This window comes from Meleagris gallopavo, chromosome 8 (assembly GCF_000146605.3).
Source record: "Meleagris gallopavo isolate NT-WF06-2002-E0010 breed Aviagen turkey brand Nicholas breeding stock chromosome 8, Turkey_5.1, whole genome shotgun sequence".
NCBI lineage: Eukaryota > Metazoa > Chordata > Aves > Galliformes > Phasianidae > Meleagris > Meleagris gallopavo.
In genome coordinates this window covers 20,893,533-20,910,531 of record NC_015018.2, presented here as the reverse complement: position 1 = coordinate 20,910,531, position 16,999 = coordinate 20,893,533, and the positions used below count along the sequence as shown (strand labels likewise).

At 33.9% G+C, this 16,999-nt stretch overlaps 1 protein-coding gene across 1 annotated transcript in view; it reads left to right on the top strand.

The window, feature by feature from the left end:
* The window catches only part of KNDC1 (kinase non-catalytic C-lobe domain containing 1), a 63,439-nt gene extending 46,446 nt beyond the window's left edge, over positions 1-16,993 (top strand). The window contains 16 exon segments of the mRNA XM_010714578.2: positions 423-511; positions 2,319-2,722; positions 5,948-5,999; positions 6,002-6,040; positions 6,287-6,384; positions 6,689-6,900; positions 7,881-7,994; positions 8,415-8,562; positions 8,809-8,988; positions 10,111-10,326; positions 10,661-10,743; positions 11,968-12,118; positions 13,386-13,508; positions 13,611-13,670; positions 14,115-14,272; positions 14,501-16,993. Of these exon segments, the coding sequence (XP_010712880.1) occupies positions 423-511; positions 2,319-2,722; positions 5,948-5,999; positions 6,002-6,040; positions 6,287-6,384; positions 6,689-6,900; positions 7,881-7,994; positions 8,415-8,562; positions 8,809-8,988; positions 10,111-10,326; positions 10,661-10,743; positions 11,968-12,118; positions 13,386-13,508; positions 13,611-13,670; positions 14,115-14,272; positions 14,501-14,732 (2,359 nt within the window). The 3' untranslated portion in view covers positions 14,733-16,993.
* Positions 16,994-16,999: the final 6 nt, after the last annotated feature.

Genomic DNA, 16,999 nt, shown 5'->3' with positions numbered 1-16,999 from the left:
AATTTGCTTTGAAACATCTTTTTGTTCCAATCACACCTAAGAACAAGTAAATTAATTTAGCTTTGCTAGAAATATTTTACTTAAACTTCATTTCATTCGGTGTTCCTCCTGTGACAGCCTTTTGTAAACCTGTTAAGTAAGAAAACACTGGCTTAATGAGTTTCTTATTTATTTTATTTCATCTTCCATTAAATATCTGCCAGAAAAAATAATAAAAATCTTTCTTGTTTTATTGCAGCACCCAGATATAGCATACTTCAAAAAAAAAAAAACTTACCAAAGACTACTGTAACCAGTAATTAATTTATAAGTGGGATTTATGAACTTAATATTCTTTGACATTGAAAACAGCTTTTAATTGCCACCTTTTTTGCCTTAAGGATATGAAACATTGTATTTCCCCAATTCTCATGTATTTTCAGCATAACTGAGGCAGATGACTCAAAAAGTGGTGTATTCCAAAATCTGAAGAAGTCTGACAGCTTTTTGGCAAGCAGTGATCACACAGAGGGTGAGAAGGAAATTTATGTCTCTTTGTGTGGGGAATCTATCAATGGAGAGAATGGTGCTTTCAGTGTGTCTTCAGAAAAACACTCACCTTAACACTTACAAACATTATCGATGAATGTGAACATTATCGATGCCTATCGATGTAAGTTTCAGGACAGTTGTTGAAGTTATATTTGTGGATTCTTTATTTGAAGAACTTCACAGTGGACTTGCCTTTTTTCCTATCATACTTTGTGATTGAAGGTTTAGAAAACATTCCTTCTTTCAGTAACTGAATTAGAAACTGAACTGGTAAATCCCATTATTAAAACATGGTATATTCATGGGCATCTTGTATTTGATTTCTATTGCATAAGTCTTTAATATGTTTATGATAGCCAGAATATACTAAAGAAATGGCAGAGGAGTTGTTAGAGAAGAATAAAAACACATCATATTTAAAGAATTGTTCTTGGTCTTTGTTTTGCTAAAGTGAACAGTCAGTAATTTCTATGGCAATATCAGAATGGATTTTCTTTTTCCTTGTTAATCCTAATAGCACCTCTTTGTACTTCTTTTAAGGTTATCTATCACAGTCTGAAAGATGATGACAGGGGCAACATGCAGTACTTTACAAGGTTCTTAGTAGTTGTACAATATTTATATTTGAACATCTTTAGTTTTATGTAATGTATCTCATTAATTACCTTACTCTGTAATATATCTTGGTTACATATTTAAAGTACAGGGAGAAATGAAGGTAGTAGTATGTGTATATATAACTACACATAGAAAGAAAAACCTTGAGTGTCTCAACAGCTTCAGTTTGGAAAAAAGAAAAAAAAGGCACAGACTCGCTTACAAATTTCTGTAAAATTATGTAGTATTTCAGTAGTCCTTAGTCTCCTTTCCAGCATGTTTGCAAGAATTCTTACATAAAGAACATATTATTCAATCTGTTTTTAAATTTGCTTACTTTTCTGTTTTGAATAAATTTAGATTGAGTATTCTTTTGAGATCAGCTTATCCCCCTTGCAGTCGCTTAACTTCTATGGCAAAATTTATGTTTGAAAGCTTGCTCTTGGCTGCTGCCATGCTAGGTTATGATTTTCTACTTTGGCTCAGAATGATGGCAAATGTACAGCCAGACTTTCCCATGGGGTATGTGACTGCTTTGCACCAGTAATTCGAGTCCATTTGACTCCAAAGCTGGCATATCGAAGCCCTGGAGGATTTCTCAAGTGAAAAGGGAGACTTGTGGCAGACATAAAAATGCCTGTCAGCATCATGCCAACTTTTGACTGTCACCACAGTCCCTTGAGGTTTGTAGTAGCTGTTATAACTGCAGAGAAATCCCATCGTAGCTCAAGGAAATGAGTCCTGTAGGAGTAGAAAGTTTAACATGTGTCCCCATTGGCTATGTCAAGTACTCTTGCCCTCTCTGCATGGAATAAAACCTTTGAGACCAATATATGGAAAAGAACTCAAGAGCTAAGCTTCTTATTGATATGTGCACAGGTCTGGTATTTTTTTGTTTAGAAAGTCCTATGCTATGCTTTGTTTAAATACTTGTTTTACATATGCAGAATGAATTTTCTAATTTTCAGAAATTTACTGACCAAAGCTTGATTGTTCTGAAATGTCTTTAACCTTCAGTATTTTACAGTGTGTAGTTGAGAAAAAGCAAGCACAAAGCCCAAAGAAGAATGTTCTACTCTTAGAGGACATAAGTAATCTCATAATTGCATTTTCTAAGTGTAGTGTTTAAGTTTAACAAAGGATACATTACAGCATGTCTATTATTTCTTCTTTCCAACCTCCCCCTAAAGGAGAAGGAGAAGCTACTTTTGACATGAAGGATGAGCTTATGATAAATACATCGTTAGCTGAAATGAATTTTAATGAGACGCCCTCAAATAATATCAAAAAAGAGTCAAGGCTGCAGAATACTATCCCTATAGAAAAAGATGGACAATATTTACAAACCAATGGCTATCATATTGGTCCAGACTTTGCAGAAGAAAATGCAGAGCCCAAGGAAGAGGCTGTAATAAAGACAGCTGAAAACAGCTACCTTGTGGCTCCCAACCCACCTGATTTTCATGGCTGTAGTCCTGGTTGGAGCAGTGCATTTTATGGAGCTGAATGTTTTGATTCAGAAGTTCATAGTTACATAAAAAACCTTGGAAAGCAGAAATCAAATGAAACACAAAGTATAGATGCTAAAAAAGTGGTGAGTACATTGATTTAAAATCATTAAGACATCTCTTTATTTACTGGTTGAAAGTATGACAGAATGTGTTGTATTTTAGTGAGAATAAACCCCCTTTTCTCTCTTAAATATTCACTCTGCTGTATTTACATAAGAGGTCTTTATATTTTACATAAGAGTAAAATGTGATATTTTCAATAATATTGTATTAAATTTTCCATTATATAATCTTCTGTTAAAGATGCTTTTTAAATATCTTGTTATGGCAAATTCAACAGTAGTTTAAAATGTCACTACTTCTTGCGTATGTTTTTTCTTTTACTACCCTACATCAACAGCTTCAATCTCTCTGCTGACATTGCTATAACACTAACATTCTGTGAAGCCCGAAATATTTAAAATAAAAATACTAAATCATAATGTTCCAATTGCACCAAAATTTTACCTTAAGCACTAAATGTGAGAAAAGAAAACCTTCATAAAACTGTTCTATTTTTCCAAACTTCATCAGTCATGGATATTTCAAGTTTTTATTTAGAAAACAAATGGCATCTTTAATAATTCATAAATGCTAGGGGGAATAATGCACTATCTGATCCAAAATGCTGAAAAAATAGAATAGACTCAATGTGAAAACACAAGGAGTCTTCTGCCAGAGTTGAAGCTCAAAAAATAATTATTTTAGTAGCTAATTTTCATTTGTAAAATCTAGCAGTGGAAGCACATGTCCACTCTTCAGGCCAGGAGGATTACAGGGACTAAAGCAAGGCTGGAAAGTGAACGGTTTGAACAGGAAGGTGGTCTGAGTTCCGGAGGAAAGTTCTTCCTGCCTTGCAAGGTAGACTGCTCCATCTCAAGCCTATCCTCCCATATTTAAAACTGCAGCAGCAGCACAAAATGCAAGATATTTATAGGTCAAAGATGACAGTTTCAGATGTTATGAAAACAAATAATGCTTTACTCTGTAGGTTTTAAACATAGTTCTTTGCAGTTCTAAAGCTCAGCAAAGGTTCATCTGCATTTTGAAAAGTTTTTTATTCAAAATCACATAAATAGCTTGAGGCTTGCTTAGTTTTCTCTTAAAACTTGCAGTCTTTTTTCCTACTTTTTTACATCTTTCCCAACATCTATATTGCTCCTTCCACAAGCTACTGCATATCACCTGCCTCCCATCACCTCTGGTCCAGGAGCTGCTCTCCCTCATACAGAACACATCCAGGAAAAAACAATTCAAGTCCTTGCAGCACAGCAAGAACAGAAATCAGCTATGAGAGTGGCTGTTTCTCCAGAGGAATATCCCAGTCTGCTATCACAATAAGTTTGTTTTTTTTTCTGTATTCTGATAAGCTTGCTCCCAGTTCTCTGCAGCCCCAAGCCTGCACCCTTAGCCTTTGCCCTTTTCTTCTTTGCCCGCAGGGTTTTTCGTCTAGGTCTCAGAAGTTACCTGTCAGTCTCCACCAAACTTCTCTGTGTCCAACTTGTGACTATAAGGTTTCTAGCAAAGGTTTTTCATATTCTGCCTTCAGCTTTCCCTCTCTCATTCCTTTTCTCTTTTCCTTTCCCTTCTGCCACATTCTGCATACTTTCAGGGAACCCTCTTCAGCATGTAAAAGTCCATGCTTCAGAACAGTTTGAAAATTACAAATTTCCCATTTAAACAAAGCTACTCTATGATTACTTTGTTCCCTAGACTAAACAACATTCTATAGAAAAGCATCCCATAAAATTAAATGCAGTTCAGAGGATGCAAAAGTTTATCAAATAACAACTGAATGTATGGCTGAATCAAAAATGTTTCTATTCTAGACCTATAACATGATTACTGACTTTACTGCTATTCACCTAAGTAATTTAAGGGACAACTCACTTCCTCAAATAGCCATCAGATTCCAAACATTAGAAAATAGCCACTCTTTCTGATTTTTTTTTGTGTGTGTGCGCGCGTGTGTGTGTGCGTGATTATGTTCTTTTAATCACCATCCTGTTTTCACTTTAACTATTGAAATAGAAACAAACCTTTAAATAAAAGCAAGCTGTTTCTAATTCAGAATCTTCATAATAGCTTTTCTGTGCTTTCACTATTCTCTATATGGTGACTGTGTAAATGGTAGTTCTTTTGAAAATCCACAGGGCTTTTTGTGACTTGCTGCTAATGAACTGTGCTGTTAAACCTTTTGAGCTTTTGTGAAAAACAGTGACAGATTTTTCTGAAACTCAAATTAATTTCTAGTAAGTCCATCCCATTAAGTCTAACCTATTTACCAATCTGTTGTTTCAAAAAAAGCTCTGAGCTATGTGTTTTCTGATCACTCTGCTTGTGGGAGTTCTGTCTTCTGCATTCAGTGAACTTATTCCATTTGAAATGCTGTTTCATGTAACTGGGTCAATGATAGTTAGCTTAGGACCCAAGTGCAAAAGCCGCCACGTTTAAAAACCACGATGCACGTAGTGTTAGTTGTTCCATAACAAATCAGAAGCTGAACCCAACATGGATGATCCATTTTCATTGATTAGTAAAATAATGAAATCTTTGATATGCAAACAAATAAATGTTTACATTAAACTTGATCTGTTGTGATAAGCAGGATATACTTTACTGCTGCAGTATGCTCTACTGTAACGCAGTAGACATTTCAGCTTTCCATTTTTCTTAATTATATAAAGCACATAAATATAAAATATGTAAACTGAACTTCAAAATTGATGTGTCCTTTATTTATAGAATAGCACTCCTGACTGCCTTCTGACTTGATTGCATAATATAATGCAACCATACTGATCTGGAAATGATTGCTTTCAGTCAAACATTCGGTTCTCACTGCAAATCCAGGTCCCCTGCTTAACAGAGCATTCCTGGGGTGTACACTGATTTCAGAGCTCATTGCTTTGAGTTCTGAGTGTCAGTTTTTTTAAAAATGCTCTTGAAAATAACCAGATACGTTCAATCATAAGGGATATTTATGTAAGTGGATTCAGACAAATTTAAATGCTGTCTCATCACACACAGACCAGCTATAGTTCATAACATGTAGAACTATGATGTACCTAATGCTTTTCTGGGAACAGGTGATGTTTTCTGTAATTTTCCTGTAAGCACAGGTGTGGAAGGCATTTTTTCTTGACTAATATCGTATTTTTATCTATTTGGTTGTTCATTTTTTTCAACAAAACTCCACTAAAACTTCAGTTTCCTACCAGAACTTTGTATTTTCTTTTATGATCAGTATCCTTTCTCTCTCTAAATAGGAACTAGAACAATTGCTAATGATGGAGACTAAAAATTACAGAAAGACCATAAAGTTTACCAGAAACTATTGCAAAAAGAAAGAAGAAACAAGGGTAAGATTACAGTAACTTGCCAGTAATAAAATCATAGAATGGCTTGTCCTTCGGGGCTTAGTCCTTCTCGTAGGGCTGTTCTCATTGAGTTCTTATCCCTGTCTGTATACTTATCTGGGATTGGAACCACCCAATTGTAACACCTTGCACTTGGCTTTGTCGAGTGTCTAGTATGTCATTTAAAATTTTTTCCCTGTATATCAGAGTAATTGATGTTTTTATGCTGTGTGTGCTTTCGATTCAAAGGTCCTGAAACTAAATCTATGTTGCCCAAGTTGAGAGGACAGCTACAAGAGATGAAATCAAGGGTGCAGTTTCTTGAATTGGTGAAGAAGTATGTGCAGGCAAGTCTGACTTTATTTTGCTTTTGGTTTTATTTGTAATTTCAACACTTCATCAGTGTCCTCGGCCGCTTAAGTCATGAGTATGAGCTGTGAAGTGGTTTGTGCCGAAGTGCCAAATTAACCGTGAGAGAATGATTAAATTAAAGATAGTTGATACTGGTACTATTTAAAAAATAAAATAAAATAAAATTAAAATGTTATTTGGCTTTGATTGAGTAGAGTGTATTTTACATTTATGCATATGATGCAAAAAGCATCTATTTTCTTGTGTTTTATTTTTACGTGGCTTTGCCTCTCTGAGCAGATAATGTATGCAGAACAATGGGGTGTGGAATCCAGTGTACTTCCTACCATCATTCACTTTGGGAGAACTGACACCATGGATGAGGCTCCCACAGATGAGTCATCAGTGCTTGTTTACTATAACACAGAGAAACACAAGTGCAGTAATCAAAATGGAATAAAAGTTCTGCAGGCTGGGACACCACTTGGTTTAATGGCTTATTTATATTCCAGGTATAGTGTGCTTTGCACTTGCATCCTTAATTGGGAGGGGAGTAAGAAAAAAAAATCAGTGTATGTGATAAATCTTGGTTACTCAGCACTATATAAATTATCCTTTCTTGTATCTAGTTCAGTGTTATTTCTGTGCGTGTTTATTTGCAGAAATGGGCGTAGAATTGTCAAAAGACAATCTTATAGGAAATAAGCCAAACTGCTAACTTTGAGTTTGTTTAAAACTGAAGCAACTTATACTAAATTGAGAATTAATAACTTTAATCTTTATTTATCCTCTACTTATTTGAAGTTTAGCTCTAACAGTTGCCATGGAAACATGGCTTAGTTATTACCAGCAGTTTAATAATTCTTTCAAAACATATAATTTGAACATTCTTACTAATATGGTCTAGATGTGAAAATGTAGGTCCTTGGGACTGATATAGATTGCAACCTTGTCTCAGGGCCTAGGTTGGGAAAAATATGTTAAAAATTATGTTAAAAATTATGTTAAAAATATGTTAAAAATTATGTTAAAATAGGTTAAACCTCAACTGAGGTGAGAACAGTGTCCTTCTAAGGTACCCCAGCAATAATAGTATGGAGATACCACATGGGTCTCCATCAGGAAATATTTTCTTGTTTAAATATTTACCTTTTATGCTCTTATAATAGAAATTTTAAAATGGCATCAACTGAGATCGTAGAAACAATGGCATTAAATGTGCTCTTCTGCAGAATGCAACTTTTGATTATAATAAAAGTGTCAAAAGTTCTCCACAAGATTCAAAATAGAGAAGTTTCTTTTAAAAACAAATTATAATATTACTGTGGACAATTAAAATATGTGTAAAAAGAAAACAAAAACAAATCAAAAATTTCCGTAGGGCTTGAGAGACTTAAATCTCTGCTATTGATATTTTGAAGATTTTTGTCGTTGCTTTACATGAGAAGAAATTGTGTTCTTGCTTGTCTGAAGCTTTTCTTTTGCTTCACAGAAATGCAGTTTTAGAAGGCTATGTGCAGCAATTTCTCTACACGTTTCGCTATTTCTGCACACAGGAGGAATTTTTGCAGTTTATTCTTGATCGAATTAGCAGCACTTTATCCAGGTACAGTAGTTTCCTATGAAAAATATTATCAAAGCACAGTTGATTTCCCCTCTTCATCCCTCCTCCCCCCCAATGGCAAATAGCTGTTTCTGAAAATAACTACTTAAATAAATTCTGTTTTTGATGTTTGTTTTTGTAAGATTCTCTTGCCATGTGAGAGTGAAATTGGAGCAAGTGCTATATTTGGCAATATGCTATCTTTTTTAATCTTCTGAGTCTTAATTTTCCTAGTTGTTCAGTGTTGAGTTGTAAGTACAATGCCAACTTTGTTTCTATAGGGTCATGAATTCTGGAGACATGAAGCATAAGAATAAGATAATACTGTCAATACTACATGACTTACAGACTTTCCAGCATTTATTTTTAAATTGGAATTGGGTATTAATACTGATGCAATAATTTTTATTTTTTTCTCACTAGTGCAAGCCTGGATCCCTCCTCATCACTTACCAAAATATGTAACCGCAGTTTCTACATCCTGCAGGCTTGGATTGAAGACTGTTACAATGTAGACTTTGCAACAAATGCGAACCTTTTATGTACCCTAAAAGAATTTATTGCTTCCAAGGTAAAGCAGAAACTTCAATGGAAGCTTCAAAGAAGGAAAAAAAATAAATACATGGTGGATGTAAGGTTGTTGTTACGAAAAAAAAATCTGTCCTTATTACAACTAAAGTATAAAAAAGACAATACTGTTTTTGACAGTCATGTGGCTGATTTTGCGCAGACCTGAATCCTATAAGTATTTTTTGTCTTGCTTATAATTTGTCAGAAATTGTGTTCAATATTCTATTAGCTTGTTTTGCGTTTACAGGTTGCTCCATTAAATGGGTATGGTGAGCACTTGTTGTCATTGCTTGAGGATGCTTCTGCCAGGAAAAATGGCAGTTCTCAGCAGTGCTCCAGTATGGAGAAAGGTGAAGAAGAAGAGGAGGAGGACAGAAAAACATTACACTCCATATGTAAAAAGCTCTCAGAAGATATGTTCAGAAAGGTATGTCCTGTCTTTAGACTGCATTGTGCAGAAGACATTTCCATATACTGTTTTCTGACTAAAAATATAGAATATCCAGCTCAGGGTCTACATTCTGGTTTAGTAACATTTGTATACTTCCATTTTCAGTTTTATTTTGAAATAAATTTTATTTCAAAGCCTAAACAGTTATAGAAATATGGGTTTCATTTTAAGTCTTAAACACACTCTTATCAACTGTTTCAGTAATAATAGATCAGATCATCCAAATTTTGAGAGGAGTTGAAACTCTTTATTCTTGATACTAGTGTGTGACTCATAGATACTTAGAAACCTTTTTTTTTTTCCTACTTGTCAAACATTAATACTTATTGAGTTATATATATGTGTAAGGCTATAAATAAAGTCTTGGGGGATGAGGAATTTCTTTCTAGAATTCCAAAGCTTGTAGCAAAAACTGACCTGAGCTATATTAACTGGTTCATATAGTCTGCTTCTGAAAGATAACGTCAGAAGTTGGAATATATATAGACTTCCACTGAAAAAAGATCTTTTTGCGAAGTGACCAGAATGATGCTTGAAAGTTAAGCGTATAAATAGTGTTCAAATGTGATTTAGAATCACATTTTTTATAAAGTTGCAGAATTCCATGGCTTATATTGGGGATTCTGTCAATGAAAGGCAAGACAAACAGGGAAAGTATGGATTTATTTTATTGTTACTGCATCATAATGATACTGAAAGCTGAAAGAAGGGAAAAGAATGAAAAAAATGAGTATTCATTTGGGAAGCACTGTTTGCTATGAAAGAAAAAGTACAAGAAATACTGAGACCTAAGAAGTTTAATATAATGTATAAAATTTGGGAATATATGCCATTATGTAGCAGTGAGCTTGAATACATTTTAAAATACCGATTGTTAATTGAGGTCCAGCAGCCTCCTGCTCAGACTCATTGATTGTGCATATTATACTTACTTAAAATAGTATGAATAAATCAATTCAGGTCTAGCCTTGAAGATGAACTGAAGAGTTTTGCCTCCACAAAGGTATTTCTCTAACAAAACATTTCAGATGGTTAAATTGAGGGGAGACTTATTTTGGCTTCAGAGAAGTTGTAGCTTTATGTATTTTTTTTCTACAGAACTTTAACTGGAAACTTTCCAAAGGTATGGGACCAATTGCACATTATCAGAGAGAGCAACTGTACACTATTTCATCGGTTTTGCCAAAGCCATGCTATAGCAGTTTTACAGAAGAATTCCCAGTCTCCTTTGCTAAAGCAGATGAAGTGGGACCATATCTTTTAACAGAATACAGTGTGCAACAGCTTTGTTGTCAACTGACATTACTGCAACAGGTACAAAGGACTAGGCTTACTTCGAAGTACAAATTTTATCTATCTTCTTGATATATACTCAATCTCCTTTCTCTACCTTTTCCTACCTCATTTCAAGCTTAGTAGGCTTCCACTGTTTCATTATTCTTTGGATAAAATACTTCATTTTTCTCTTGAAATCTCTACAGTAAAGTATAGAATGGGATAATACTATTCTTAGGCAGTGATCCATCTGATAAATTTGCTGAAGAGAGAACAAAGAAGAATGAAAAAAGAAATCTGCCATTTTCATCCTCTAGCATTTTAAAAGAATTGCTGGATCTGAAAACAGATACATCTTGTTCTTTCTGTTTAGGAATTATTTCATAAATGTCATCCAGTACACTTTCTGAATTCAAGAGCACTTGGTGTTAAAGATAAATGTGTTGCTGTACAGAAGTAAGTTTCTTATTTTAATTGTTCCTCTATTTTACTCATGTATAGTAACTTGTTAAAGGTGTAACAATATATCCAGGAAGAGAGAAATATTTAAAATATTTCATATTTTCTTTTGACCAAGCAGATGTTCTGGCTACATAAGTTTCTGAAATTTGGGAGGGTTTGTGTATATACATGTACCTATGCATGTATTCAAGATGATTTCTTTAAAATCTAAAATGAATCACGCCAAATTATTTCTGAAGACTTTTACTGTGGGGGTCACTTCAGACATTTTTTATTTTGAGGGAAGAAATTTCAGCATTACTGAAACAGTCTGCTTGATAACATGTGTGCATGTGACTGGGTAAGTGTGGGTGCATAGAAATGATCATTGTAATCACGGAATAGCTGGGGTTGGAAAAGAACTCGCAGGAAGGATAGTCCAGCCCAGATTCTTGAAGTAAAGCTGGCTAGAGCCTGAGGTTAATGTGCAGTAGCGTTCTGAATGTTAATGGACACTCCACAACCTCTCTGTGCAACATTCATTTTGTACTGTAAGGTAGATGAAGTATCAGTCTTCACAGGTACAAAAGAATTTTCCTTTAGTAGTTCAAATGTAGAATAGTTACCATGATTTGCTAAATGGTAGGTAATGTTTTCATCTGGTCACATGGAGTCAATTATATTAGATTTATGCTCTAGTTCTCACATACTCAGTGGATTCAGCTGGTTTCTAATTAGTGCTTGTTATAAACATTGCCTGTAGTAGACTTTTATGTCAGGGGATTCTTTTTTATGGATTGTTGAAGGGCAAAGCTTAAATCAGCTGGTTTATACTGATTTGGGTTTCAGACATGGGGAAACAGTGTGAAGCCACAATGTATCACGTTCAATTTCTTTAACGGTAGCTGTTTTTAGATAAGCTGAAATTACTGGCTGTTGTTTCATTAGTTGTATTTCTACTGAAGAGTTTATCTGATAATGATAATGATAATGATGATGTCTTTGTATGCAGAAATGTCTACTGCGTGTAGTTTTTGTGTAATCATATATGATTATCTTGTAATTACAAGAGGAAGTAACATAGCTCCCTATGTACTTTGTAAAATATTATAAAGCCAAAGCGCTGCAAAATTATTGTAAATGATTAGAATTTGGTACCATTCCTTCAGAATCAGAATTTTCCTTGAAAACCCAAAGTCAGAATGACTTATCTTTGTCTTTTCTTCTACCTTTTTATAGAGCCATTTCTACTGAGGAAGTTTCCTTTAAAGTCTGTAATCTGTTTCTATCAAAGTGTATACAAGACCAGTACCTTATACAATTACTAAGAAATGCAGACAATGTCAGCACCTGGGTTGCTGCTGAAATTGTAACATGTCATACATCTAAGGTTTGTTGTTGTTTTGTTGTGTTATTATGAAATATTTATATGTTAATGTGTATACATATATATTAATGTTTAATGTATGACTCTCTATGTAGAGAGTCTGCAAGAACTCTTTTGAAATGTGCCTATGAAAATCGGCAGTTATCAACTTTTTTGATTGTCATTACGAGCTTCTGTTTTGGACGCTTTGTAGATTTTAAAACCTGATAGAAAGTAAGAAGGCGGTTGCCTGAGGAGAGGAGGTGAAAGATTTTAACAAAGGCATCAGTGAAAGAAAAGACCAAAACAGTGGTGGAGTTACTACAGTTACTACAGTCAACAATTCTGATAAGAGTTTCTGAAGGAGACTACCTCTGTCTTCTTTTCTTTTACTTTTCTTATTTTCAGTCATTTTGCAGATTTATGGTACGTTTCAGAAATATGTAATTAGGTTTCTGTTTGGGCATCTGCTATTTTTGTCAAAACCAAACAGTAGTTGAATACTGAGATTATATTGAAATCTCAGAATTGTGTATACTGCTTATATGCCTTCTTGATAGTTTAGCAGAAAGTCATTTGTTAAACTTGATTAGTGTTTTAGCTTCCAAACTGAATAATATCTTAGTAAATCTGTGTCTGTATTTGTACTAGGCAGCTACCAGTTGATTTCTTTCTAACCACTGTGAAAAATCTAAGTCTGCATCTGCTCACATTTATTTATTTTTATCTCTCAGAGGTCATACACTAAACCTCTCAATTCCCTTGTTGCTGTTTCTGTTGGATTATTTGGGTTTTTATCAGGCTTCCCTATTTTTAATTTTTTCTCAAACCATGTATGAGATAGAAAATTTTAAACAAATGTTTTAAATCCTAGCAGAATGTATTCTAAATATATTTTTCTACCAGACAATGTGGTACTGGTTGGTCCTATGAAGTCGGTGTGTTTTGACAGTTTTTAAATGTGTATGATCAGTATCAGGTACTGTATGTAAGCATATTTCAATGGGAAGTATTATGTTAGTCTTCATTTTCGTCCTGGAGTTTACTTTTAGTGACTTTTCAGCCTTGTAAGAGCAATATAATTGAGAAATTACCAGCAATAAGCCTTGGACTTAGCACCTTCCAAGACTTGCAAAGATACTTCGTTCCATGGAATCGTTAGGCCTATTTCCAATTCCAAGCTCAGTCAGTATACCATTAAAGCATATTCCTAGCAAATGACTGAATTGAATAGCTTCTAAATGCACATGAGCTGAAAAAAAAATGGTATATCTTAATTATTTTTTTCCAGCTGCAGGTGAGCTTGTTATCAAAATTTCTTCTCATAGCAAAGTCCTGCTATGAACAAAGAAATTTTGCTACTGCGATGCAAATCCTAGCAGGCTTGGAAAATCTTATTGTACGACAGTTACCAGTAAGTTTGGGACTCTCTGTTGTAACTATTTTGCCTAAAATAATCTTGTTCATATACGGGCATTAATATGGGAAACAAAAATGTGTTTTCTTTTATTATAAGGCCTGGAAAATTTTACCTGCAAAAGTAGCTGAAATAATGGAAGAACTCAAGGCTGTTGAGGTATAGTATAAAGTCTTTAACATAAAATATTTATTTGGGATTGAGGGAGACTCAAGCTCTAACTAAAGGAGTACCTCTGCAGGATGAAAGCCAAAATTAGTATTTTGAATTACAAAGGAGATTTTAAATTATTGTAGGACTGTTCTGTCTTAGTCTATGTTTGCATTTTCACCTCAGTTTTTCTTAAAAGTGTATCCCATGTGACTAAGAATCAAGAAAGTCTTTTCAAAGCAAACTATGAAATTAGATACTTTTTCCTGAAGAATTCTACAGGAGTTTTCTGGATGTAGTCTGTACTGAAAAATTCTAAAATGCAATTTTGGCTGTAAACTGGGATTTATGAAAAAATTGATGTGTAGTGCTCAGCACTTGAAGTGGAGAACTTCTTATAAAGATTAGCCTTAAATGTAATACATTACTTATCTGTGTACATCTTCTCATTAGGTCTTTCTAAAAAGTGACAGCTTGTGTTTGATGGAAGGAGAAAGATTCAAAACACTTCCAACAATTCCATCAGCCCATGTTTTAGCTATGCATGTCCAACAACTTGAAACTGGAGGATTCACAATGACAAATGGAGCTCACAAGTGGACTAAACTTAGGTAATTATTGTAGCTGTACGTAGGAGAGAATATTATCTAATGTGATAATGAGAGCTAATGCATTTCCCATCTAGCAAATTAAATCATTTCAGTCATTTTGACATCAAAGTGGACAGATACTGTAGAAGTAAATGTTCAATGCCTTTGTATTTCCTTTAAACTTTTCTTCTTCTGTCAACCGCAAAAGAAACTCATCTTTTTTTTATTATTATTATATTTTCTTTCAAGAAATATTGCAAAAGTTGTGAGCCAAGTTCATGCTTTTCAAGAGAATCCTTATACATTTACACCAGATTACAAGCTGCAATCTTACCTCAGACAAAGAATAACTCATTTTAAGGATGCAGACATTTCTGCTTTGGCAGCTGACAACTGCACCAACTTCCATCATATACCGGCAGAAAAACATTCTCGGAAAATCCAGGACACGCTGCGCAGAATGAAGGCAACATTTCAGTAATTATTTAAATTTCATCTGTTCTATTCCAAGTATAGAGTATAAAATAGGATTAAATTGACTTTATTTCCTGAACCAACTCCCAAGCAAATGCTTAAGTGAAGTGACTTAAAATATTGTCTCAGTTTGAAATGGGTATATTACTTAATGTGAAATAGTAAAAAAACTGACTAATTCAATGATTCTAATGAAGTATGATTCCTTGGCAAGTGGATAAAGGTAAAAGTAAAGAGAGACTAATTTTGTCACTGTCCTTTTGCATAAAAAAATAATTAGCCTACAGGCAAAATATCTGCAAAGTACTGTGGAAGCAAGTTATACTTACAGCATCTGTTGCAAAATTGGCCTAGAATTGTTCAGACTGTTTCATTAAATGTTGAATATATTTTTATATAAACAAAGTACATTTGTATCCTGTCACCGTGTGCATATAATTCAGGGACGCCTCTACTATCCGTTGCCTGTTGGTGGTTTTTATTTTTATGTTGAGTATTGTAAAACCATGTTTGACATAATAATTGGCTATCATTTCATTCGAGCATACTATGAAGGGAGAGGAATACCATGTTGTAACTTTTTTTTTTCTTTTGATTTTACTGTCATTGAACTAACCTGTATCCACATGAAAGTACACATTCATGTTTCCACAGGAATCTAAATATTAACACTTTGTTGCTTTGCTTCTGCCTCCATGGTGTTGTGAAGAGAGTAAACATGAGTTGCTCTTTTTCTGTTTTTGGTACAAAAATCACTTTGCCAATTGTGTATGTATGTATGTGGGCACATCTTTTGCTTCCTGAGGTTGCTCTTGTAAATTGCAGTGCTCCAGCAGCATTAAATAGAATATAACTGTATTAAATTTGGATATGCATCTTGTAAAACTTTGGTGCTAACCTATTTATAGAGCTTATGCTTACAGATATCTAAACAGCAATGAAAAGTGATGCTTTAGCTAGAAAGTTTGTTGAGCTATCCAGGTTTATGCAAAGTCAAGATCTTAAACCTACAAGTTAATTAAGACTACAAATGATTCTACCAGAGGAAACAATGGTATTATTGGAAGAGAAGTAGGAATGGGCAAGAACCAGATAAAAGGAGCTCTGTCCTGAAAGTGATTTGCTGGAAATGTATTTTAAAAAGAAGAAAAGTTAAATTTTGGGAAAAGCAGATGTGTACTAATTGCCTTGGCATGTTTTAATGATGGAGAAAGATAGGAACTTGCACATCTGTAATATTTTGCAGATTGTACTATTGTAGTTGACAGAAATGCATGTGTACATGATAAATTGTAGTTTTTTCAATGCTTAAGAGAAAAGATTCTCCTTTTCTCATGTCAATGATGGCAATACATACCATCACAGGCCTTCTACTTCTCATCTTTCTAAACTGAACACAAGGTATATCTGTTCTTTCCATTAAATACTTGTTATTTTTTATGCTAATGTATTAGCACTAGACTGACACTTGTGCTCTTCTGATTTAGACACTAGAAAACTCAGCCTTCAACTGGATTTTCTTGCATTTGTTCTACTTTTAAGATGATTTCTTTAGTATCGTATGTATGTTTAACATGCCACTAATTGTAGTGTTCCTACTTATGCTTGAGGAAGAAAAATGTTTCTATTTTGATAAATTTAAAAAATATTTCTCTAAAAATTGCCAAATGTAAAACATTTAATCATTACCTCCTGTATTTAAATAATACAGTGATTTAAGAATGTGACAATAACCTTCTCTTATCAGAAATAAGTTCTCCATCAAAAATTTAACATTTATCTTCAGAAATAAGTTCTCCACCAAAAATTTAACATTTACTTAAAGCCACGCCTTGCCTTTGAAAGACAGAACTATTTGAAGTAGCATAAGCTTTACTAATGCAAAGAACTCCACAAGGTTGTTCACGTTATCTTAATAAATATATTTTATATAGTTGTCAGTCAGGCTGTTGAAATTGTTTTTGTGAATTTACTTTATATTTTGCGCCCACGTTAATTAGGTCTTATATGTCTCACCATTTTTATCAAGATCTAAAGCAACTACTACATCTAGAAAATATTATTTTTATTCTGTGACAATTACTGGTGCTATACAAGAACTTAAAAGTCATTTTGTACCTTCTGCATAATGCTTCAGTGTATCATATTTAATGTTGCTATAAATGCATATTATTGAGGTATGGTACTACTTTGGGGTGTTTTCACCAAACAAGTATTTAGGTTTTTGTATTTAGACACCACACTACAACTACAACAAGTGTAAATATTTACTGG